At 41.0% G+C, this 27054-nt stretch overlaps 1 protein-coding gene across 1 annotated transcript in view; it reads right to left on the bottom strand.

The window, feature by feature from the left end:
- USP9X (ubiquitin specific peptidase 9 X-linked) overlaps nt 1-27054 on the bottom strand; it is a 5037693-nt gene that overhangs the window by 1017608 nt on the left and 3993031 nt on the right. Inside the window, exon 36 of the mRNA XM_044071835.1 lies at nt 15325-15498. Within this exon, the coding sequence (XP_043927770.1) occupies nt 15325-15498 (174 nt within the window). The remainder of the gene's footprint in view (nt 1-15324; nt 15499-27054) is intronic.

Here is a 27054-nt window from a genome sequence, read left to right as displayed (position 1 = left end):
GTGAAAATGTTGAAAAGAAGTGGTCCAAGAACAGAGTATTGTGGACTCCTACAGTGATTAGTAAGACAAAGTGAAATATGTTGTCATTTAACAGCTTGGTGTCTGACACCACAACAGTGTTGTATGATAGAGTCCAAGGGAGGAGTTCCAGGAGGAGTTTTTAATAGGAAATTGTATCAAAGGCTTTTGAGAGGTTAATGAATACAGAAGAAATTACAATATTTCATTTCATTTATAGGTGATGGTATTACTGAAACTAAAAGCAGTTGCAATACTGTGATTAGGATGGAAACATTTTTGTGTTTTGGCTAGATAATGGTTTGTGAGATGCTTACTGAGCTGGAAGTTAATGCATTTTCTAGGATTCTGTATAGTGGAGATAGGTTTGCTATGGGTCTTCAATTTGAGAATTCAGTGGAGTTACCTCCTTTGTGTATTGGGATGATATATGATCTTTTCCCTATAGCAGAGACTTGGCTTTCTGTTATAGGGCAATTTATCAGTATAGAGACAGGAAGGCCATAGTAACTGCATCTAGATTTAGATATTCAGCACGTTAAGTCATCTGATAATAGGGTACTTGGTTTTTAAGTTTTGTAGTAGTTTTGATTATGGTGGTAGTTTGGACAGTTTGGAACCCAAAGGCAGACATGCAGAAATGGCTGAAAGATGTATCTTTACAGAAGGGTACCCTACGCCAGAACTGAATAATTCACTGGTAATTAAAAGGAGGAGGAGACTCCACCTGGGATGGGTCTTATTCTCTTTTATTGCACCAGCTAGAAAATCTTTTCTGTTTTTGCTAATCATAATTTCCTCACATGTAGCAGATTTTTTTTCAGTCTCCTTTAATATCTGCTGCATGTCCAAAGTTTAAAAAAAAAAAAAAAAAAATTAATGGGATCAAATTCTATCAAGACTGTTGGATGAAGATTTTGAAGTTGGTATGGATTAAGGATTCCTTGTCCTGTGTGGGAAGATCCACTCTGTGAAGAAATTTTAAGCAAAATGCGGGAGAAGGAAGGACCAAGTGCTGCCTGAGCCAAAATGGAAAGTACAGTTGTGTACACTTACCATAAATGTAGATGTTAGAGTGTATTCACTGTTACAGTCATTACATTTGGGTAATCCTGCTGGCAGGTTGCCCTCAGCTGGCCTGAATTCCAAAGTCATGGGTCCTGCGTCGGCCGCCGTCGCCCCTTCCCTGACGTCAGGTTGTCAGGGGTATAAAAGAAGCAGCCGACGCCATTTTCTTCAGTTTTTCTTGCCCCAGATGTCAGGTGCCCCCAAAAAGGGTAGCCAAACTTTATATATATATTCAGAAATACACCAATATCAATTTTACCTTCATCTATAAGCAAATACACCACATAGGTAGTATAAATCAGAGAAGGAAGGATAAGATCCAAAAAAAAAAAAGGGGGGGGGGAAGGCAGGTGGGTAACCTGGACTGCAACATCGAATACACTCGAACATCTACATTTATGGTAAGTGTACACAACTGTACTATGTTCTTCATGTTTCACTGTTGCAGTCATTACATTTGGGTAGAGTCCCAAAGCTATGGTTGGGAGGCTGGAACTAGACAGCAGTAGGAGCGGCTATGAGGCCCTGCAGAACTGCAGTGGCAAAGTCTGCCCTGGATTTAGAGTAGAGTAGCAGATGATAATGCTTTGTAAAGGTGTGCACTGAACTCCAAGTAGCAGCCTCTAAAATATCTCTGGTTGGTACTCCCCTGAGAAAGGCTGCTGAGGTGGCTGCAGCTCTGGTGGAATGAGGCCTAATGCCCTTAGGCACTGGCTTGCCATGGTGTAAGTAGCAGAAACGAATGCAGAGGCCTAACCACTTAGAAATAGTTTGCTTTGAGATGGGCTTTCCTTGTGATCCTGCAGCATATGCCACAAGTAATTGCTCGGTCTTCCTGAAAGCTTTGGTTCTGTCAGAGTAGAATTTAAGCTGTCTGTGTACGTTCAAAGAATGCAGAATTCTCTCCCCCTTGTTCTGTGGATTTGGGTAAAAGGTTGGCAGATGGATGGCTTGGTTCAGAGCCACACTGGACACTACTTTAGGCATAAATGTTGGGTGTGTCCTCAGGGAGACCCTGTCTGGATAAAAAATGATGAAAGGTTCCATAGCCATGAGTGCCTGTAGCTCTGAAACTCGTCTTGCAGAAGTAATTGCTAAGAGCAGAGCTGTTTTCCAAGATAAAAACTTCATATATTAGCAGTAGCAGCTGTCTCAAAAGGAGGCAGGGTGAGCTTTTCCAAGACACAGTTGAGGTCCCATGCAGGTATTGGTAGTCTCCTTGGAGGCCTTAAATTTTTGGCTCCTCTGAGGTACTGCCTTAATAAAGGGTGAGAAAAAAGTGGTGGCTCTGTATTGTAATGAGCTGAAATGGCAGTCTCATGAATTTTAATTGATGAAAAAGATAGGCCTTTGTCCAGCATCTCAGTTAAGTATTGCAAAATCTGAGGAATATTTGGTATCGCTATATCAGTTCCTTGTGCCTGGTTCCAGGCACAGAATCTCTTCCATTTTCCAGCATAAGACTTTCTAGTACTAGGCCTTCTGGCTTCCAGAATGACATCCATCCCAGCTTTACTGAAAGGTGTTTTTTGTATGACTACATTATCCGCCATGCTGCCAAGTTTAATGTCCTGAGATGGCTGTGCATGATCCAATTGTTTTGCTGGGACAGTAGTCGAGGTACTTGAGGTAAGATCCAAGCTGGGTATAGAGATAAGTTACTTAGCACTGGATACCAGTTACTGGCGTGGCCAGTCTGGAGCAATCAGTATCAACTTTGGCTTCTCCTGTCTGACTTTAGGAGCACCTTGGGGAGGAGAGGCAGTGGAGGAAAGGCATATACTGATGGGTTTTTCCAGATGAAATATAGGGCGTCCACTCAACATGCTCGTCTGTGATAAGTCCTTGTGCAGAATCGTTTTAGTTGGTAATTGAGAGGGGAGGCAAATAGATCTATGTCCGGGCATCCCCATTTCCTTATCATCATGCTGAAGACTTGTGGATCCAGCTTCCACTCGTGGGAATCCAAGAGGTTTCTGCTTAGTTCGTCTGTCAGAGTATTTTCCTTTTCTGGCAGGAACTGTGCATGCAGATGTACTTGGTAAGTCATAGCTGTGTCCCACAAGGTCATGGCTAGTCTGCAAAGGGGGTAAGAATGTGTGCCCCCATGCTTGTTTATATACCACATGACCGTGGTGTTGTCTGTCTATCAGTAGTTGTCCCGGATGAAGGAGGTCCTTGAAGGCTGTCAGAGCATTTTGAACAGCTAACATCTCTTTTTGATCGATATGTAGATGCATTTGGTTTGAGGACCATGTGCCCTGAATGCATCTTCCTGCCATGTGGGCCCTCCAGGCATAGTCTGATGCATCCATTGTTAGTGTCTGCCTGGCTGGGGGTAATGTGAATGGCTGTCCCTTGCTCTGGTGACAAGCCTTTGCCCGCCATCGAAACTCCTGTTGCAGGCAGGGAATGAGAGCAATGACTGTTTCCAGGCTGTGGCAATGTTGAGTCCAAACACGTTTTAGGTACCACTGAAGTTTCCTCATATGCAGTCTTGCATATGGAATTAGTAGAATGCAGGATGCCATGAAGCCCAAAGCCTGCAGAATTTTTCTTGCAGATAACTGGGCCTTTGTTGCCAGCATTTTGAAATAGGTAGTCAGTTGCCTTTGTTTGTCTGGTGTGAGATAAGCCTTCTAGGCAGTTGCATTCAAGCTTGCACCCACGAATGTTATCTCTTGTGAGGGTACTAGTTTTGATTTCTTTTTGTTGACTGTGTACCCTAGGCATGTTAGAAGTCTTTTCACAAACGCCAGATGTTGAAGAAGAATGTCCTTGTTCTCTGCTTGAATGAGACAAGTCGTCCAAGTAAGGATATATTTGTATTCCTTTGTCTGCAGAATGCAATTACTGGTGCCAGGCACTTTGTAAAGACTCTGGGCGCAGTAGATGAGACAAAGGGCAGTGCAGAGAATTGGCAATGCATTGAACCAGCCTTGAATCTTGGGTATCTTCTGCATGATTGTCTGACTAGAACATGCAGGTATGCCTCTTTTAGGTCTAAAGTCACAAGCCAAGCATTCTTGCCCAGCATGGGCAGAAGCTGCTGCAAAGTCAACATTTTGAATTTTGGAATATCCAGGAAAGTGTTCAGAATAGATAGATACAGTATTGGCCTCCATGCCTTGTCCTTTCTGGGTACCAAGAACAGTCGAGTAAAATCCTTCTCCCTGCTCTTGCTCTGGTACTTGTTGAACGGCCCCCATGTCCATGAGGGATGAGATTTGTTTTTGTGCCTCTACACATTGATTTTTTGCCAGATCTGGCCAGCTGTTTGCCTTTGGCAGAGTATGGAAATGGAACTTGTAGCCTTGTGACACTGTTTAGAACCCACTTGTCCTGAGTTCTGATGTGCCAATTTTGAGCAAAAAGTGCTAATTTTCCCCCTAAGGGTGCTGCCAGAAGATAAGTGCTTGGTGTAGGCAGGGGGAAGTCATTGGGACTGTATTCTGTATGTTTGTGATCTATCTTCTCCAGTTTTGGAGGTAGAAGCACCCCATTGCTTGGGCCTATAAGAACCTTGTGCCTGGGATCTGCCCCTAGGGCGTCTGGATCTGCCCCTTTGATGTCTGTCTGACACAGGAAAGGACCAATTTTTTGTAGGCCAGTGTCTACTAAACCTAGGTGGCTGTACTTGTAAAAAATCTTTGACAGTTTGCATAGATTTAGCTTTGTCCTCCATTTTCTTTAACACCTCTTCTGCCTTAACACCAAACAAATGATCATGCTGTAAAGGTGCATCCAGTAATTTAACTTTAACATGATCAGGCAGATTTTGTTCCTTTAACCAAGTATGCCTCCTAATTACAGAACCTGTAACTGTGGCCCTGCAGGAGGCCTCCAAAGAATCAAAACCACATTGCAAAGTATGTTTTCCAACTTGTTCTGCAGCATACAATAAATCCTGCATTTCCTTGTTTTCTGCACATTCAGAATTTAACATTTTCTGTTTAAGCAATCCCATGACACGTTGCTGAGACTTAAGCATATGAAAGTGACAGTTTAAGGCCCTTATAGCAAAAGTTGCAGATGTGTAAATCTGTTTTCCCCATCTATCCAGTGCCCTTGAATCTCTGTCAGAGAGGGTTGGTTTTTTTGCAGTGGAAGCCTTAACTCCCTTTGGACCCTGTGAAATAGTTTCTGGGTCATCAGCAGGGTTTTTAAAAAGAAATTTGTGAGAGTCATGAACCCTGTAATATCTGTCAAGCTTAACAGGAGCTGGGGGGTAAGGAGTCAAGGGTCAGACTAGACTCCAAAAACACATCATCTACAATGTCTAACACAGGTGGAATGGCTAGAGGCCTGTGCTGAGGTAGTAAAAGAAAATCCCTGAGCCTCTTTTTAGATTCTGAAAAATCTTGGCTCTCCCAGTGGAAATGCTCCCTCATGGTATGCAAGGTTTCCCCAAAGGAATAGTCCTCAGGAGGAGATGCTGAAGGTATAGATTCTTCAGCATCAGAATCCTCATAGGGGGGAAGAGAATATTCCTGAACAGAAGAGGAATCAGAAGAAAAAGAAACCTGATCTGAAGATTCATAGTCAGTGTCTTGCCTAGGCCTCTTATCAGGAGGGGGATGGGAACCCCTGATCAACGTAATCAAGTCTTCGGCCATTTTGCGCATCTGTTTTTTGGGCATAGAGGCCTGTCCACGTGGCTCTTGAGTTTGTTTCCTTGCTTTAGAAGGTGCTTTAGTCTTTGCCTTCGAAGCTGAAGTCGTTTTACTGTAAAGATGTTGAGGTCTGAATACACCCTCAGAAGCCGGTACCTGCTCAGCGGCTCCGGACCCATCTGAGGGATTAGCGTCCAAGGCTCCAATACCTTAAATACCCAGCGGCACGGCCGACTCCACGTGGGAGTCGGTAGCAGCCTGCGACTCTAAAGTAGCGGGCGTCAGGAGCTGCGAAAGCGCCTCACTGAGAACCGGTGACTGGCTTAGGAGAAGCTTCATCGGTTTTGGGCCTCGGTTGTTTTTCTCTATCCTTTTCTTTGCGTTTTTTGTAAACTCCGGCAGTTGGAAGGCTATCCGACGGCATTTCAGGATAATAAACCGGTGTCCAAAAAAGTTTAAGGCAAAATCATACCAACGCTTAATAGTGCATTGGTTAAATCAAGCACAAAACCGACAACCAGTAATGTTGTGATCAGGGCCTAGGCAAGGAATACAGTAAAAATGAAAATCCTTATGAGGTATTTGCTTTCCATAAGAAATACAGTTAAATCAGTCTGGAGCAAGAAAAAAGTTTCCCCATCGGGGTACTTAGCTTTATTGAAGACTTCGGATCTGAAACTCAAACACAAAAATCTCAAGAGTCGGCCGACCGGCACTTGCGAACTGCTTCTGCTTCGGGCACCGCACAGCAAGAAAGACTGAAGAAAATGGCATCGGCTGCTTTTTTATACCCCTGATGACCTGACGTCAGGGAAGGGCCGACGTAGGACCCAAGACTTTGGAATTCAGGCCGGCTGAGGGCAACCCGACAGCAGGATTATCCAAATGTAATGACGGCAACAGTGAAACACGAAGAACATCTACCAGAAGTATTTTTGGCAAGTCTGTCTTGCCCTTTGAATATCAGAGGAAAAGGCAGAGGAATATTCCAAGCCACAGGAAAGAAAATACATCCATTTTCCAGGACTTTCTGTAAGATGTCTTGGATCAGAATATGTCTGGTTGTTCAGAAAACCTGGAGAGATTCCCATAGAAACACAATGTTCTGGAGGGCCTCTGGGTGTAGTGTCCACTCATATGGGTCTATCCTGACACTGCTCAAAGTGTCTGCTCTGTCAGAACATATGTGGCCTGCAGTATAAGGGTGTTCTGTACTGCCAATTCCCAAGCAACCACAGCTAGTTTACAGAGCTGGTGTGACTGTTTCCCCTTGTTTGTTTATATACCATATCACTGTGATGTTGTCTGCTATGACTAACAGTGGTACATGGATCCACATCTGACTTAAGGCTTTGAAAGCTTTATTAGAGCCACTATTTGATATTTACCTGCTTGTTCCTGAAATGTGGATTCCATATGGTCTGAACTTTGATGCCTTAGGACACTACCTACCATGTGAATTCTGAAGCATCTGTCATGACTAACCAGGAAGATGGGGAGAACACTGGAGGCTGGATTTAGCAAGACCTGGCCTCCCTACCATAGGAGTTCTTGCTTGAGAAATTGAGCTCTGGGAAACTGGTAAGACAAGGGATGAAGATGTTGAATCAAAACTGAGTTGATACCACTGGATTTTCCACATTAGCAGTTCACAACTAGAACCACTAGGATAGAAAAATCCATGAAGCCCTCTTGCTCTGAACATGTTCAGATTGGCAACATTCAGAAAGTGAACTCTATAAGCAGACACTATCTGGAGGGAGCTATATAATGGATATGGAGTTGTCTAGCAGGCACCCCAGAAGCATCAACTTGTGACAGGTGTTTTAAATGTTTCTGATTTAGCTTGAAACCAAACTACTGAAAAGAATTACAGTGAAATGAAGAAATAAGGTGTCTTAGACTGAAGGAGCCGAGATGAGGCAATCAACCAAATATACAAAAATAAGGATGTCCCGAAGTCTGCAAAAGGCTGTGACTGGAGTCATGCACTTTGTGAAAACTGCTGAAAAAGCTGGAAGACCAAAAGACAAAGATGTAAACTGAAAGGGCAACAACAAGGCAGACAATCTTAAGAAATGCTTGTGTATTTTGTGGATTGGGATGTCCAAACATGCATCTTTTAAGTCCAATGTTACCAGAAAAGCCTTAGGAAATAAAATGAGATACAGTTTGTAAGGGGAGCATCTTGAGTTTTGGAACCAAAACAAAGGTGTTTGAAAGGCCAAATAGTGGTCTCAATATGCCTTCCTTTCTGGGAACCAGAAATATTTTGGAACATTTGACACTTTGGGATGATGCCACTGGTTCTGTTAACGCCATGGGACAGCAAATATGACAGAACTTGAGTTGGATTTTATTTTCTGGCTGATGAGGGATCCCTTAGTGAGGTGGAAGAAATATGTACATAAGTCTAAACCATCCTTGATTATTTTTAGAACCCAAGCATCTTAAATTGTCTTTTTCCAGAACTGTATTTGGGAAGACTGACCAGAGTGAGGTGGGGGGATAAAAAAGCATAGGTAGTCATTGGGATTTCTTTTGAAGGGAGGGTCTTTGGGATCAATCGCCTTTTCTTTTTGAATCTCCCTACCCATTTTCTCCTACATTGCTGTCCAGGTGGCTTTTACTGGGAGGCTTTACAGGACTTAAGAAAAAAAAAAAAAAAAAAAAGGATCACAGGAATATGGATAATTTTTTGATATCAAGGAATAGGAGACAACAGTAGTTTGATTCCTTGCATCAGCTTACCCCTTTCTTACAGTTTCTGTAAAGCTTCTACTGAACAAATGCCAAACAAAATGAACTTTATCCTCAGGGAAATCCTTTTGTTTTAATGCATTTCTACACTAAAGTGCCATTGGCATTTTGAAAAGGGAAGACTTGGTGCCAGAGTTAGGATGTGAAGTGAAGGACTGCTGCATATTAGCAAATGATACTTTGACATGATGGTCTGGCAATTAATAGTTCTAAAAACCAGAGTAAAAAATGTATATATGATCTTTCCAAATCTATCAAAGGAGCCACCATCTCCGTCAGTTAGGTCACTGCTAAAAGGAGAAAGGCCTTAGAAGTTCTGTCTCCATCCACAGAAATAGCAGGGTCTGCATCAGCATTTCTGTAGAGGAATCTGCATGTCAGGCATCCTGTCAGGTTTTGTAGTAGCAGGAGGTTGGGAATTAGGGAATGAGAGGCAGAAGCTAATGCCTAGTCCAAGGCCTCTAAAACTGGGAGAATGGCAACTGGTTTAGGAGAATCCATATCCAATAGTTCATAACATCTCTTCTGATACTGTGATACTTCCCTCTCCTCCTACCATCCCATTTAAAATGGTCCATAATTTCTGAAACTGCATCCCCCATAAGAGATGTCCTATGTGAGGGAGTCTGAGGAAAGTGTATCTTCTGATTTATACTCTCAAACAGTAGAAAAGGATAACTGTGAAATGTAGTCCAGGTCCTCAATATCCGATTCAGAAAGAACTTCTTCATCTCAGAAAAGAGGGGGATCTATCTCACTTAACCGGTGCAGACACTAGACTGGATTGTCTAAAACAGCTGTTAGTGCAAAATTACACCAGTCTTCTTGGTTTCCTGGGTAGAAAGGATAACGAGGTGGAGGTCACAAAATGTTTTGTATTTTCAGTTCTCTACTTATGAGCATCTATAGCCTTAAGATCTTTGGGGGGGGGGGGGTAAGATAGCCGGACCTCCATCAAGATCCAGCAACATCCTCCATCACCCACAGATTGTGACTTTAGGGTCTCCCTTCTTGGCCAAAGTCTAACATATAGCCTGAGCAAACATGCTTGAAGTCCAGACCATAATGGTCTCCTGATGGAACACACTTGAAGAACCAAGAAAAATGGACTAACTGAGGACTCGTAAAGCACCTCAGAGGAGACATCAGACCCAAACCAAGCAACAGAAAGTAAAGTCAACTATACCTTGGATGCCGCTTTCAATACAGTTTTCTTTTTCCACTCAGTGGGAGGTCCGCTGAAAGTAATTTGGTCATCATGGTCTCATTTGCTCTCCAGCAACAGTTTTAAAGATTGCCTACTACTTAAAGTTTTGTGAGACAATGAAATGCAAATCTGACATAACTTAGTATCACGTTGATCTCCTGCACAAAAAGCAAAAGAATGTGCATCCTTGTAGGGAATCTGTTTATAACAGACAATTAAATTTGACAGAACCTTTTGTTAGAAAAGAAAGACTTCCCAACTGGGCTACTTATCTGCCAAATTTTGTAGCTGAAGCCAACTGCCAAACTCGTGATGCTAAGCTGATGAGAAGTTTGCTTAAGCATACTACAAGGCAAGGAAATCCTGATTTTTTTCACACCTATACTTCCCTCTTATACCACCACATACTCTCATGGTAAGGGTGGATGCACAGGGCATAAGGAAGAAGCCCAAAGCACCGTTAACTGGCTGGACATTCTATCCTTGGCAGGATACATCCCACACAGTTAAGGCAAACTGGCTATCCAACACAACCAAGTAGTGAAACTTGCTGGTAGCTTCTCTAAATGTACAACTGTAACTAGTGGGGTACCCACAGGGATCAGTGCTTGTCTCTCTCTTATTTGATATTTTGTAGATATCCAAGCAAATATCCTTGAAGTGTTGTTGACCAGGTTTGCTGATAACATAAGCTGGGCACAGATATCTACTTATCCACTGATACTAAACTGCTTCAATGAGGGCTGGAATATGCAAACTCTAGGTGTACTGAAAATGTCTCAAGCTAAATGAAAGAAGTGCAACACAGTAGCCTTCAACAAAAATGTTGTTCCCACATTATGCAAGTGGTAATTCCTCATTAAACAGATACAGTCATAAGACACCTGGTTAACCTGTGGACAATGGTCTCTTATTAGATCATGTTTTCCATCATAATCAGGAAATGCTTTTATCTTACCCAGTTAATTTCTAAGGGAATATTTTTAAAATCCAGAGAAGTCTTCTTACTACTGTACCTTTGTTTATCAAACTCCCGACCTCACAAATGTACCTGTTTTGGAGGAACATCCCTATTTACAAGACCAGATCAGGTCTATATTATGTGATCGAAGAACAGAATAATTGACACATATACAGGGAACGCTGTAAACAGCGAATGGCCACGTCCTCAAATTTTTTCCTCGGGGAAAAAAAATTCACGTGGTAGTAAAATAAAAAAACTTTAAAACACTAATTAAGTGGGGGGGACTCTTCCCCCCCACACACACACACACAGCATAGCAATAGTGTAGTGGGCAGTGCATTCGCCTTATTAGCAGGCATTCCTGGTTCTAGTCCCACTGCAGCACATTCCATATGGATGGGAAATGGGAAATTCACCCCGGGGATCACTTCTGTGGCTCTGCTCGACAGGGGCACAGGAAAATAATTTTCTTGGGTGGCGAAAGCCAGGGTACATTTTTTGGCTGGGCTTGTATGGGCCCTAGGGCAGATAGCCTAGTATCTACCTATGAACCTATGAACTAAATATACCAAAACTCCAAGATCGCTCTACATTGAAGGAAAGGGCAATCCTCGATAGCCAACTGAATCCCCCCCTCCCCCGAGGAAAAAATTAAAGGACATGGCCGTTTGCGGTTTTCAGCATTCGCTGTATAGGTGTCGATTATGTGTTCAAAGAGATTCTTCGATCACATAATATAGACCCAACCTGATCTACCCCCTCACACGATGTACATATTTTTGGAAGTATGTCCCTGATTTAAGGCTTGATTTACTCTCTCTCAGTTTTCCAAACTCCCCCTTACCATATGTGAGTTTTCAGATGGACTAATAATACAGAAAAGCATACTACATGACCAGCACACTACGGTCATCAATAATTTAAGAAAGAGGACAAATCTTGCATCTATCTTTTTCAGGAGCAAAAATAAATTACCTTGTATGGCAGAATTTTGCAGTACAGTTCATTAAAATCTACAGATTTAACACAAACTCTTTGCTAATGTGATTACTTTTTCCCCATAATTTGTCACTTTTTTTTTAAATGTGTTTGAGTAGAATCCCATATTACTACTGGAAGCGGTAAGCATTATGTGCTATTCGGTATTCAAGTTTTATGCTGCTTAGATGTCCAGATTTTTGGCTGGATGTACCTACATCTCAAATACCTTTGTACCTATTTTCAATGTCTACACGTTGAGGGGTATACGTATCAGACCCATCATCGAATACAGTGCCCTCCCCTGGTATATAAAAATCTAAATACATTGTTCAGCTGGAAAGGCCTTAATGATTTTTAGCCATACAGCCTTCAACTATCCAGATAGATTAGTGCTACTTTCCTTATACCTGGTAGCCTAATGGCTGCTCTGAAGTGACCTGCCTCTCACTTTCTGAGCCATGAAGGACCCAATCCTACTTGACCTTTATTTCTTTGCAAAACCAATGGCTCTAAATACACTCACACTAGGGACCTAAATTTACATTAAGAAATAAACAAGACTAGATGGAGGGATAGGTTCCTTCCTCAACATATTTACAGTCTATGAAATAAGTTACTATTACAGTTCAAATAAAATATTACTCTGCCTACCTTTAAGGAAAGAAGTCTTGATGATTGAATGGGTTGACACAAATTTATAACAGGGTTATAATACTACTCCTACTTGATGTCGGAGGTGAGCAATAATATGTATTCAACATGGGAGGCAAGAGCTTTTAAATGTATCTGCTTAAAGGTATATATGTCAGGGTGTCTTGTGGTCTCTAATTGCTTGACTAGTATTGTTCCTATATTACATTCTTATGGCAGCTAATGGAGGTGTCAAAGATAATGCTTGGGGCTAGAATGGCCATATGGTCATACTATCAAAAGACAAAACTCAGTTGTAGTACAATTTGTGACAATGACCGAGCCTTCCATACAGAGATCAGAAATCCCTCATTTTCAATATATATACACACACACAAAAACATATGGTGAGGATAGGTACTAACAAGGAAACAGAAGCCAATGCATATATTATTTGGTAGTGAAATGAGGACTGATCAGGGTCGTCTATTTTTACAGGCAGAAACGTGTGCGTGTTACATGTTGCATGCATGCCCAAACTGAAAATGAATGCTGAACACTGTGTCTCCTGTGTGTGTGACTGCCATTTAACAATGCTGATTTTCTGAAAAAATTCACTTAATATGCCTGTTAGTACCCCCCCCCCCCAAAAAAAAAAAAAACAAATGTCTTCATTCTCTGGAAGCGGACTCTTCCCAACATTAATTTTAACAGCTATTCTAGGAAACCAAGTGACTGGAATATAACATTAATGTGGCATAAAGTTGGTGGCACGAACTGCCACCAACATGTTATAAAATCCATCAGCTACAACAATCATTTCTCTTTCTCCCCAATATCAGCAGACAGCCAAAATCTTCATGCACAAGGTAAAAGCATTTTTTGATGAAGGAAAAAAAAAAAAAAAAAAAAAACTGAAATGTGTTATCTATGAAAAGTGCCGACAAAGATTTGGAATTTTCAGCCAGCAGTAGGGAGGAGTAAAAGAGGAGGGTTCTGCTTTTGCCAATGTACGACAGCTGTACTTCTGAACTGCATACTTGTTCTTAGTACTATAATAAGTACTGCTTTATACTTCAATTTAAAATGGATGTACACAATCAATTGTTTACTTAACACACATCCCATCACTATAATGCCTCACATATCAACAGTACATTGCTCTTCCCCCATTTCTTACTCTTGTCAGGTTTTAATCAAATTTTCATTCCTCCTCATCACACTTGCTCTTCTGTATGAACTTCATATCTTATTATTACATAGTCACAAACCTTTCTTTGCTCTTTTTACTCTCAATCTTCTAGATTAGTTTTCAGCCCTCCATAGGCATACCAATAATACAGACAAATCAAATACATACCTCAAATGTCTCTAATTTTGCCTCATTTTAGCCCTGTTCCCCGCAAAGTTTTAACATTCTTGTAAATCACTGAGGATTACATCCAGCGAATGAAGCCAGACATTACAATTTTGTACTTCATGCTGTCCAGAAAACATGACAATCCTGGTGTCCTATTAAAGTCTTGGATGAATTAGAGTAATTGTATAACTTATTCCTGATTTCAGCCCTTTCCCACCATTATTTTTGGCTTTGCCTATGACTCTTCAGCAAAGACATTATAATCAAAAGGGAGTTTCATGATGAATATTCTTCTCTGTGGCAACACTGTTTTCTCTGTTTTAAACCATCTTGTAATTACGGAACATGTAAAACAGTCAAGACACCTTTCCACACTGCTAACACTTTCTCTTCTAATCCCACCCCTTTTTTCCTTTATTCATCTTTGATTATGTATGTACAAATTCTACTTGCCGAAACACCACCTTCAAGCTTATTAAACTTACTGATGTATACAATATACACTTCTATTCTACTTGGCTTTTTTAACCTCTTAAATCTTTGCACCATAGCTCATTCAAAATGTATGGACTGTTTGCCTCTATAATCAGTAACTGCCTCACTTTTGTGCCCCTTCTCCCTCTTCCTTGACCATCTTTCAAAACAGCATTTCTTTCCCACCTTTTTTCTGCCTTCAGAAACTCCATCCTTAAGCCATCTCCGTACAGCACCTGTAAAGGTGAGTACATTTCTATATACATTTACTTGATGCCTACTCAATCAACTTATTCCAGTTTTTATTCCACATTTCACCTACACTAAGTACTTTTCACTTTTTGGTTTTAAACAGTTTGATTCCTCTAAGTCTGCTCCATTTTGTTCAAGTATTTTTTTGTTAGTTTTTCTACATTCTTTCAGCACATTTTACTTAAATGTCAAATACTCTTGCCTACAGTTTAATTTTTTATCGTTAGCTTGTTGCCTTCTCCAGCCTCCCCTCTCTTACTCCTTCCATGAGATATCGCAATATTTCATACTTCAAATGCTTTGCTTCTGTATTTAATGCTACATTATAATTACTGAGCTCTGACAATGGCAACTTCTTGTCTTCACCACCACAGCAAGCATATTCATTGCTATACTGACCATCATCATAATAAATAACACAAACTGCATTTACTACACCCACCTGTTCAATACCCTGGATGATCACATCCCCTCAACAGGTATAGGACATGTGCACACATTATTAATACTACTTTCACAATTCCTTTTCTGTCACTGGCAGAGGCAGATCACTACCCTTCCAAATGTCCACACCAATCAGTATTAATGATTATGTGGGGTGGAAAAATCAAGTCAGATTGCTTTCCAAAGATAAACTCTTCAGTGGGGGTCCTTACTCCTCCCTGTTTCAAGTAACCAGCACAGACTCATCTGCACACAACGTAGTTAGTGCTTTGGCTGTCACATCAATGCTTCAAGTCAATGAAGTGGTCCAACAATAACGGATGAGAAGTTATACAGAGAGAATTAACTACAAGAGTACAGGTTATAAACTTTTGGTCTGCTGACAGAACTGATAAACTCCAGGAGGAGTAAACATACATAAAATGTCACAGAGTACTACACAGCCTGGAGTATTCAACAAAGTTAAAATCACTTTTTCTATATCCCATTAATCAGACGAAATGTACAAGTTAAAATGATGAAGCAGAATACAAAAAATTATAGCAATACTTACTTATGAGGACAACCCTGACAAATTTTCTGATCAGCAAACGAACCTCCTAGAACTCTGCTTAGCATAGTTGTTTGACCAAGTGCTTTCAGAGATTCATCCAAACTGTCTACTAATGAATTGAAGAATTCCAAAGCATCGTGCTGTTCCCGTAAGTTAACTGGCTCACCCCACAGCCTAGACACGAGAGAAAAACAAAAAAAAGTGGATTCTACTGTCATAATGGTATTTGGTTCATCAATTACTGACTAATGCAGCAAGCTTACACGCATCTTCCCCTTAATCATGACAGCTGCATAAAACGTATTGTTACTTTGCAAATGTTTATATGTTTACATTGTAAATGACTGTTGGACAACATGCTTAGCAAAGAATGCATCTAAAATGGGTAATAACACCTTGCGATAGAACACCCTGGGTCAACACAAATTGGGAATCATTTTGGGTTAGTGACCAAGGTAAAAATATAAAATACAAGTGACCAAGGTGAAAACATAAAATAAGTCAAATAAATGCTTACAGTGTAATTTTGTAAGCAGCTTTCTGCAAGCTAGCAGCACAGTTGTCAATGCACGGTCTTCCCCTCGTCCAGGGCCTTTGTGACTTTCTCAAAGTCAACCATGTTTAACAGGCAGTAGCTGCACTTGCATGTCTACCTTCTACTTTGACTTTCAGAGCTTTTTCCAGATGTCCTCCGCAAAAAGTTACTCTCTTCCCCTACCCCAAAATGTCAGCATGAAGCATGCCTAAAGGTAGAGCAGTCCATGCCATTTTTTGCTCCTTTTGCAGTAGAAAAACTGCCTACAAATGTGCCTTAGTTTAGGCTCAAAAGTACCTTGTGGTTCTCAACTTCTAAAGCCCTTTGGCGACCTACTCCATTTTGTTAGGAAAGGTAGGGCTCAGAAACCCTGGGATATATGATTAGATGTTTCCTAGTGAAGTATGGAAGAGTACTGACTACAGATTTTTTTCCCTGACAGGAATAAAAATGCCCATGATGTGTCCACCAGCTGTTCCCTCTCCAGTGTAGCAAGAGGGGAAGACCACTGATGAAAAGGACAGTGAATGGGAGCCTGCAGTGAAAGATGAATGCAATTTTCAAGCATCTGTCTCACAAATATCCTGAATTGATGCATCTCTGAAGAAAGGTGTTGATGGAGGTCTTCAAATATTACACCAAGTCTTACCCATTTTGAATGTAACAATGTAATTTACCAACCATTTGGACAGCCCTCAGCTTGGAGACTGCTTTTTTTCCTGTCCACCATGCATTAAGAGTTTGAAGAAAGTCTCTCTATACTCCTTGACTCTAGCAATATAGTATCACAGATGTCCGTGCACCTCTAGGAGGTATAAACTTCTCTCCCCTTTGCTTATTGGCAAGGCTGGACAAGCAAGTGTACAGTCTGGTTAAGTGTTAGCTTGGACATCACCCTGAAAAAAGGGAGCCTGAGCAAAGGGAGGAGGGAGACAATGGTCCTCAGGCTTACTCATTTTATTTTTTATAAAACAATGGAGATGTACGGCTCTTGACACATTACAGCTTGAAACTTAGGGGTCATTCTTGTAGCTGTAACAGGCATCAAGAATAAGGTCTCCTTTGATGATAACCTTCTTGCCATCAAGGACCTGGGCTGAAAGGAGTCAGGGTTCAATATTTCCCAGCAGGGAATTTAAGTCTTTAAGGGGAGGTCAAAGCTTTCCATCATGATTTAGGTGTATAACCCACTTAAGGAACTGCCTCACAGCAAAATGTGTTGAAACAGGATGGTATACTGCAAGTGCCCACAGCTGGACTTCAACCGAAAATCTGGAAATGCCATTCTAAAAGAAATCATTCGGGTACCATAACCTCTGGCTTAGTGGCTGCAGCTGCCAGCATGCCCTTAGCTTTGCAACTTAATGCAAACTTCCTGTATCTGGCAAAGTAGGATTTCATAATTGTTTTCATTACAAGTAATAACACCTCTTAAAAGGAGTTCCTAAAGAGAAGCACGTTGAAAGAACCCAAAATACCAAGCTTAGACTCTTCAAACTTGTGTATACCAGTGACCCTCCTTCCTAGAGAGGGTGCCAAAACCCTTCCTGGTTTATCTGAATTTAGGGAAACCATGGATGTTCTGGCTATACATGGACTAAGGTGAGCCTAGCTTTGTCCTTCCTTGCTTTCAACAGGACTTTGGGTCCCATGAGTGGATGGGAGATCGTAGGTTTACCCCGGGTATCACTTCTGTGTCACTGTTAGACAGAGGCACAGTATACTAACCTCGAAAAAGGGCACAGCAAAATTAATTTAAAATGGGTGGCGAAAGCCAAACACACTCTGGCTAGGCTTATAAATGCCCTAGGGCAGATAGCCTAGTATGAATCTATGAACCAATAAGGAGACTGGCAGAAAGGCATACAGAAGATAACTGCTCTACAGTATACAGACTGTATCTATTACCTCTGCTTCCACGCATGGCTACCAGCTGCAGAACCTAGTCAACTGGAATTTTCCTTTAATAATTGGCAATTCTTCCCTGATGCAATTAAGTTCATCCTATCATCATCCCACATTTCTCTATCACACCCTGGAAAACACTGGGGTCCGATTTTCATTTATGATGGCTGTAGACAGAGATACTGAATATGTATCTGCATGTACAATGAGTTCAGAGGAGATCTCTATGTGATGGTTAGTAAATTCTCCTAATTTGCACTACTACTTTTTGGTTTCTCCTCAAGGTCCAAAGTTATATAATCGAACTTCATTTAACTCTTTGTCAGGCCCATCACGGAATACAATGCACCCTTTGGCATGAACTTCGAGAAGCACCTCACACACTGTGACAGACTTCAACGTTTTCGCACCAATATGATTTCAGGTCTTAGTACTCTTTGTAACTTGGAAAGGCTAAAAGTCCTGTCCTCTACTCAGTGTCATACAGACTCCAGAGGTGTGATCTTTGCTTAGTCTTTGGTGCTATGAATGAACCAGCACTAACTAAACTCCTTCACCCGAGAGAATCAGTGGTAAAGCAAACATCAGTTCCATAGTCCTAAAACTATACTACCACACCACAAAATGGTGTGAAATATACCTAATCAAATGTATATCCTGTTTCTTGGACTAGGCTGCCCTTCTATATCAAGGAAACTACTTCCCTAGCAAACATTAAAGCCAGAATGGATGACTGGATGGGTGACTGCAAGATTTCACCAGGAATAAGTGGAGAATGTCTACTTAAATGGGGACATTTTTAGTTTCTTCCAGCATCTAGTGATGCTTTTTTTTTTTTTTAAAGAGTTCTATTAAATTATCATGTATGAAATAGGCAATCGTATATTTATATAAATGCAAATGAACCATGGTGACAATTTTATTTGTAAACATACATCACAAACCATGCTGACATAACTGCAGTTGCAAACATTATACATCACTTATAATCTATCCAGTATTTGCTCCTACCCTTTTCTACAGATCTCAATTCCAGTTGTTTTACCTGTTAGTATTTATTCACTGCTTCTAGTTAAGTTAGTTTAGACTTTGATTTCCATTTTCTAGTAACTGCTTTTTTGGCAGCCACCATAATTAGACTCAGCAAGACCTCACTACGTCTAGGCAATTCTGATTCTGTATCATAACTCAACAAAAAAAAATAAATAATTTCCTTAGTTACACCAATCTGCTCACCCAGTATCTCTGACAGAGCAGCAGTCTGCAGGAAATCTTTGAAGTCTGTCAACTTATTACGCACCCAGAAAATATGTTCCCAGTTACCTCCTTTTCCCCATCACACCTCCAACATTTGCGGTCTACCTGAGGAAAAATTCTTTGGAGTCTACTTGGGGTATAAAAATACCTGTGTAAACACTTCCAAGCAAAGATCCTAAATCTTCTGGACTTTGCTGCATATTTGGGGCACATACATATATCCCGCATTGTTTCTTTGTGAATTGCTTATCCAGTCTTTCTTCCTAGTCCTTTCTAACCTACTCTGATTGATTCTTAAGTCATCATGCAGTATTTTGCATGCTCTACTAATGATTCCTTTTTAACAGCAGCTTCTGTTCTAGATTCTACTAAACTCTACCAGTGCTGGTCTTTTGCTTAGGACCCTCTTATTGCTTTCTCTTTGCCTGTACTCTGACATCAATCCTTGACAGAGTAGGCAATCTCTCTCAAATTCCTGGTGTCTTCCCATTCTATACACGTTTCCCTCTCTATTTGCTCCCAACACCTTGGTTCTTTTACCAGTTTTCTCCAATAAATTCCATCCCCTCTTGCCTATTGTCTGTATCCCTAATTGCAGTCATCCCTATCAGCAGAATCCCCTTTCACCATTCCTGTGTTAGCATAGTTCTTAGAATACTTCCGGCTACTTTATATTCTGCATGATTATTTTTATTCTCCATAAGGATCTGCATCCAAAATCTCAGACTCTCCTTATTTCTTCAGCCACCCACCTGTTTCATCATCATCCCCTTCCACTATGAATTACAGGTTGTGCTATATGCAAGAGCCTTAACCGTGTAGCTCTGAAACATCCCTTCAAATCAAGTAATCCCAAACCGCCTTGTTCAACTGCAATCAGCTTATCCTACTTGACTCTTGCAGTCTTCTCCTCCGAAATAAAAACCTTCGGCTCTTTATTAATTGCTATCCACAACTCCTTCTCTGATTGATAAAAATATGCCTGACCTGTGTATAAAACTAAAGGGACTAAATATTTTAACTGCTTGTATCTTGTTATCCATATCACAGAGCTTCCAATTTTTTGTTTTTTGTACCATCTTTTGGTTAGTCTCTTCCCACATATCCTTAAGTTGCCACACCAGAATCCCTTTTAATCCATACTCCTAAGTACTTCATTTTATCATGTCCCAATAAATATGGATATTGCTGAACCAATTTGTGTGGTTACATAACTTACAGCTATTGTCTTTGTTTTGCTTCATTAATTTTGTACTTTGAAAAGATTTGAAAACTGCCTCAAAAAATGTCCTTTTCTGGTTTTATCACCTGATATAAAATATCTGCAAACAGAGCCAGCTTTTCTAGACTACTACACCAAATTATATCCTTGAATTTCTGAGCTTCTTATTTTCTTTGCTAATGGTTCTAAATATAGTGCAAATAAAAAGAGTAAAGAGGACAGTCCTGCCTGGTTCCTCTACTCAAACAAAAATTATCAGAGAGGAACCCACCCACTTTAATTTTCACCTCAGAACCCTCATGTATCCTCCTAAGCAACCCTATAATTTGATCAGGGAATGCAAATGCTCAGACTCCCAGCTTACTCTATCAAATGCTTTCTCTGCATCAAGACCCAACAACAACAGTAGTATTTGCTTACATTCAACTTCCCTCTGGATCATCAATGTTCTGTTAATGTCATCAAATGTTTGCTTCCCCTCCACAAAATTACACTGATCCATGTCTATCAATTCTGGCATCACTTTTTGACAGTCTATTAGCCACTATAGACAAACACTTCTTAATTATGGTTTAGGACTGAAATGGGTCTGTACGAAGCTGGATCTGATTGGTCTTTACCATCTTTAGGTATTGCAGCCACCACAACTTTCCTCTAGGAAGTTGGCACTTTGCTTCCTCTTAAAATACTGTTATCAAAACCTTCCAGATCTTTATCAGTATTTTCCCTCCTAGCTTCCAAACATCCACAAGAATACTATCCATTTCTGGGAACTTTCTTCTTGATTAGTTATAAATCACCATTTTTATTTCACCTCCTCCTATCTTAACTATTAGTAATTACGCCTCATCTACCCCTACCACTGGCATATTCAATTTTTCCATAAACATTTCCACTTGTACCTTTTTTTTCTTAATATCCACATTTCTCTGCTTTATATAGACTTTTATAAAATTTCTGAAATATTTCTAGTACCTCTACAGGAACTCATTATCTTCCTTGTTACAGGCTCCCTAAGCTTGGTGAGAACCCTTTCTACTTTCTGTTGCCTGAGTCGTCACACTACTTTTTGTGCTCTGGCATTATCAAAAAAAAAAAACAAACAGTTGCTTAACAGCAGTCTTTCTAAACTCATGCATATTATCGAGGGCAGCTGAGCTTCCTGAGGTTCTCCTTTGACTTTAAGCTTAATATAAACCTATGTAGGCAGCTTGTAGGAAAAGGTCCATTTGAGAGACTGGCCAGCCTACACTGTAAGAAAGGATATCCCACTGTTTATGCATCACACTACAATGGAACAGTCTGTGACCACTTTCAGAATCCCTAGATGCCAGGGATAAGATTAAGAGTCAGCATCTCTTTCAAAATGATACGCTTTTTGGCTGTGGATGGACTCTAGGTGTCCTGCATCTTCAAGCTGTTGGTATGTGCAGGCCAAGCCAGAGCTAATGATCTACAGTCAAGGACAGAGTCCTATAAAATCAAAGAGAGCATACATATGCTGATTCTTCAGCACCTATTGCTACCATCAGTCTAACTGTAGAAACTTGTCCAGTGCTATTTCCAAGGGCTTTTAAGGTACCACTGGATCATTTTCACGTGTACCATGGTCAAGGATATCATTAGAATGGATGCAGACATGTATGCTAGAACTCTGATAGATTTCTGGCTGACATTGCTATCTCCTGAGACACACACCAGAACTGCCACAGCTAGAACTTTTGTCCACTGGTAGCAACAACTTTGTATCACGTTCAACAAGGCCATCGTGAAAGTTCTGGTCTTCCCTGTGGAAAGAATTGACTTGGGTATAATTCTGAGAGTCAGTAAAGGGAAATACTAGGGCAAGCTGCATGTTCTCCACAGAGGATGTCTGAATAAGACGGTGGTAACATGAATGCCCTGTATACTGAGGTACACGAACAAAGTGGTGCTAAGCATTTAAACACTCCAGATGATGTGAAAAGCCCAAGGACAAGAAAGTGAAATGGAAATACTCACTCTAAACTTCAGCAAAGTACAGTTGTGTACACTTAAAATAAATATAGATGTTAGAGTGTATTCACTGTTGCAGTCATTACATTTGGGTAATCCTGCTGGCAGGCTACCCTCAGTCGGCCTGAATTCCAAAGTCCTGGGTCCTGTGTCGGCTGCTGTTGCCCCATCCCTGACATCAGGTCATCAGGGGTATAAAAGCAGCAGCCAATGCCATTTTCTTTAGTTTTTCTTGTCCCAGATGTCAGGTGCCCCCTAAAAGGGTAGCCAAAATTTATATATTGATATATATATATATATATATATATATATACATGCACCAATATAAACTTTACCTTCATCTACAAGCAAATACACCACATAGGTTGTATAAATCAGAGAAGGAAAGGTAGGTTCCATCAGAAGGAAGGGGGATGGTGGGTGGGTAACCTGGACTGCAACAGTGAATACACTCTAACATCTACATTTATGGTAAGTGTACACAACTGTATTATGTTCTTCGTGTTTCACTGTTGCAGTCATTACATTTGGGTAGAGTCCCAAAGCTGTAGTTGGGAGGCTGGAGCTAAACAGCATTAGGAGCGGCTATGAGGCCCTGCAGAACTGCAGTGGCAAAGCCTGCCCTGGATTTAGAGTAGAGTGGCAGATGATAGTGCTTTGTAAAAGTGTGCACTGAACTTCAAGTAGCAGCCTCTAAAATGTCCTTGGTTGGTACTCCCCTGAGAAAGGCTGTTGAAGTGGCTGCAGCTTTGGTGGAATGTGACCTAATGCCCTTAGGCACTTGTCCTGGGTTATAATGTGCCAATTTTGAGAAAAAAGCGCTAATTTTCCCCCTAAGGGTGCTGCCAGGAGATAAGTGCTTGGTGCAGGCAGGGGGAAGTTATTGGGACTGCTTCCTGTATGGTCGTGATTTCTCTTCTCCAACTTTGGAGGTAGAAGCAACCCCATTGCTTTGACCTGTATGAACCTTGCGCCTGGGATCTGCCCCAGGGCGTCTGGATCTGCCACTTTGAGGTCCATCTCACACAGGAAAGGACCAATTCTTTGTAGGACAGTGTCTACTAAACCTAGGTGGCTGTACTTGTAAAAAAATCTTTGACAGTTTGCATAGATTTAGCTTTGTCCTCCATTTTCTTTAACACCTCTACTGCCTTAACACCAAAACAAAGCATCATGCTGTAAAGGTGCATCTAATAATTTAACGTTGACATGATCAGGCAGATTTTGTTCCTTTAACCAAGCATGCTCCTAATTACAGAACCTGTAACTGCGGCCCTGCAAGAGGCCTCCAACGAATCAAAACCACACTGCAAAGTATGCATTCCAACTTGTTCTGCTGCATGCAATAAATCCTGCATTTCCTTGTTTTCTGCACATTCAGAGTTTAACAACATTTTCTGTTTAAGCAATGCCATGACATGTTACTGATATTTGAGCATATGAAACTGACAGTTTAAGGCCCTTATAGCCAAGGTAGCAGATGTGTAAACCTTTTTTCACCATCTGTCCAGTGCCCTAGAATCTCTGTCAGAGGGGGAAGGGTTTTTTGCAGCGGAAGCCTTACCTCCTTTGGGACCCTGTGAAATAGTTTCTGAGTCTGCAGCAGGGTTTTTAAAGAGGTATTTATGAGAGTCAGGAACCCTGTAACATCTGTCAGGCTTAACAGGAGCTGGAGGTAAGGAGTCAGGAGTAAGACTAGACTCAGAAAACACATCATCTACACAATGTCTAACACAGGTGGGATGGCCAATGGCCTGTGCTGAGGTAGTAAAAGGAAATCCCTCAGCCTCTTTTTAGATTCAGAAAAATCTTGGCTCTCTCAGTGGAAATGCTCCCTCATGGTATGCAAGGTTTCCTCAAAAGAATAGTCCTCCGGAAGAGAAGTTGAAGGTATAGATTCTTCAGCATCAGAATCCTCATAGGGGGGAAAAGAATATTTCTGATCACAAGAGGAATCAGAAGCAATAGAAACCTGATCTGAAGATTCATAGTCAGTGTCTTGCCTAGGCCTCTTATCAGGAGAGGGATGGGAACCCCTGATCAAGTTAAGTCAGTCTTCGGCTATTTTGATCATCTGTTTTTTGGGCATAGAGGCCTGTCCACGTGGCTCTTGAGTTTGTTTCTGCTTTAGAAGGTGCTTTAGTCTTTACATTAAACCGACTTCAGCTACTAAGGCAAAGATGTTTAGGTCTGAATACACCCTCAGAAGCCGGTGCCCGCTCAGCGGCTCCGGACCCATCTGAAGGAATAGTATCCGAGGCTCCAATACCTTGAGTTTCCAGTGGCATGGCTGACTCCACGTGGGAGTCGGCAGTGGCCTGTGACTCTAAAGTAGCAGGTGTCAGGGGCTGCGAAAGCGCCTCAATGAGAACCGGCGAATGGCTTAGGAGAAGCTTCGTCGTCGGTTTTGGGCCTCGGTTATCTATCTCTCTCCTTTTCTTTGCGCTTTTTGTGAACTCCGGTAGTCGGATGGCTATCCGATGACATTTCTGGATAATTAAACCGGCGCCCAAAATAGTTTAAAGCAAAATCATACTGATGCTTAATAGTGCGTTGGTTAAATCTAGCACAAAACCGACAACCAGAAACGTGATAAGGGCCCAAGCAAGGAATACAGTAAGAATGAAAGTCCTTATGAGGTATTTGCTTCCCACAAGAAATACAATTATTTACTTTTTCTGACATCGGTCTGGAGTAAGAGTAAGAAAAAAGTTTCCCCAACAGGGTACTTAGCTTTATTGAAGACTTCGGATCTGAAATTCGAACATGAAAATCTCAGGAGTCAGCCGACTGGCACTTGCTAACTGCTTTTGCTTTGGGCACCGCGCGGCAAGAAAGACTAAAGAAAATAGCGTTGGCTGCTTCTTTTATACCCCTGACGACCTGACGTCAGGGATGGGGCGACAGCAGCCGAAGCAGGACCCAGGACTTTGGAATTCAGGCCGACTGAGGGCAACCTGCCAGCAGGATTACCCAAATGTAATGACTCCAACAGTGAAACACAAACAACATCTATCTGTGGCCAGGGATGCAAAAACATGAAACTATGCATCATTCAATTTTATTAATACCAGAAGAACTTTAAAGGGTAACAAAAGGAGCAATATTTGCAATGAGGACAGTCCTTTTTCAGGGACCAAAAAACTTGTAATAAAAACTCCGATTTGCTCTTGCAGGACAGCGCGCATCACTGCTCATCAATTGACAAGTTCAGCAAAAAATGGCTACACTACATTCCCATGGGTGGACCATGTCCAGGAAAGGAGAGTAAGGTTCTGAATTCTAGCTGGAAGCAACATCATAAACTCTCTCTTATCAACTTGTCTGACATAATTATCAGTCAGTTGTCTCCGAAATGGGAACGATTCCCCCAAGGATACAAGGAAGGATGGGGAATTTAGAAACCATCAGTACATCTCTTTGTCTTCTTTCAAAGGAGAAGACTATTTCAATTATCAAATGGGGTAGAAAACTGATTATAACTGTGGAATTTCAGGTCTTAGCCTGGGAAACATGTCACAATAAAGCTCACACTTAGTACATGTGTGGAAACAGTTCAATTGCAACACAATAAAGAAATAAAAGTTTAATCGGAGGGCAATCTAAAAAATACATAATGTAAACAATATGAGCTTTACATACAAGACCAACATGTAGCTGACATACATTACTCATATGTTTGTACTAAGCTAACTGCCCTTGCGAGCCATTTTAAGCTTAGCCAAGTATCCCATGTGAGACTCAAACCCTGCACCTTGTGTTTGTAAGGCAAACACCTTAACCATTAGGCCACCCTTCCAGATATAATGGAGTTAACAAGAATGAAGAAGAGAAAGACAGATGTTGGGTCAAGTGATGTGGTTAGGTAAAGTGACTGAAAGGGAAACGGACACAATTGGCTTTATTTTAATTTGAGCTTTTAGCACAGAGTAAAATTTAGGATAAGATGATGCATCTTTCTGATTTGATTGAATGGATTCCCATAGTTGGGGCCAAGAACAGAAAGTGTGTTTGGAAGAATGTAGTTTGGAACACAGGACCTACATTACTGTGTTTTCTGTTGTTGTAAGAGAGGTTCTACCTAATGACTTTAGAAGCTAGTGAAGGAAGACTCCGTTCATATTCAAGTTTGAACAGTTGACAGCCAAAGAGTAGTCAGGCTTAATACAAAACCAATTAGCTTTCCTTAAAGTTAAGCAATGGTGCTCATGTGATGGATACCATGTAATGAAGCAGTAGATTTTGTTGCAAATGATCTGGATAGCAGTAGACTATTCTGAATACAGTAGTAACTAGCAGGACAGCATACTCAAGTTATGGTAGTATAACTTTCCATTGGCTGATCAAGCAGAATGAGAAAGAAATTGAAGGATTTGGGGCCCAAGAAGGGAGTTTATCTTTTTACATCTGTTATCTGTGTAACCCAATGCAATTTACAGAGGGCTCTAACCATACTTTGAGATACGTAAAAAGGGGATATGCTCAACTGGTGAGTTGTTGAGACTGTGGCTGTCAGGGAGTGTATGCATTCTAAATTTGTATTTGGTCTAAACAAGTACAGTTTTTGTTTTGGATGAGTTTGGTATGATGTGTTCATCATTGATAACTGGATAAGGGAGTTAAAGTCAGAATGAGGCATATGCTATAATGATCATAGGAAGTCAACTGAGTGACAAAGGACCATGCTGTCAGTCTATATTCAAAGTGGGAGTTGATTAATGTAGACTGAAAATGGGGGAAGAGGGCTAGAATGGATCCTTGTGGAACACCTTAAAGAAAGGGGGGGGGGGGTTGGCGTTAAAAGTTTACAACAAAG

The sequence above is a fragment of the Protopterus annectens genome, chromosome 5.part0 (genome assembly GCF_019279795.1).
Source record: "Protopterus annectens isolate FY-2018-M chromosome 5.part0, PAN1.0, whole genome shotgun sequence".
NCBI classification, from domain to species: Eukaryota; Metazoa; Chordata; order Ceratodontiformes; family Protopteridae; genus Protopterus; species Protopterus annectens.
Note: the sequence above shows the minus strand (reverse complement) of the source record. Positions and strands in the feature narration are given on the sequence as shown.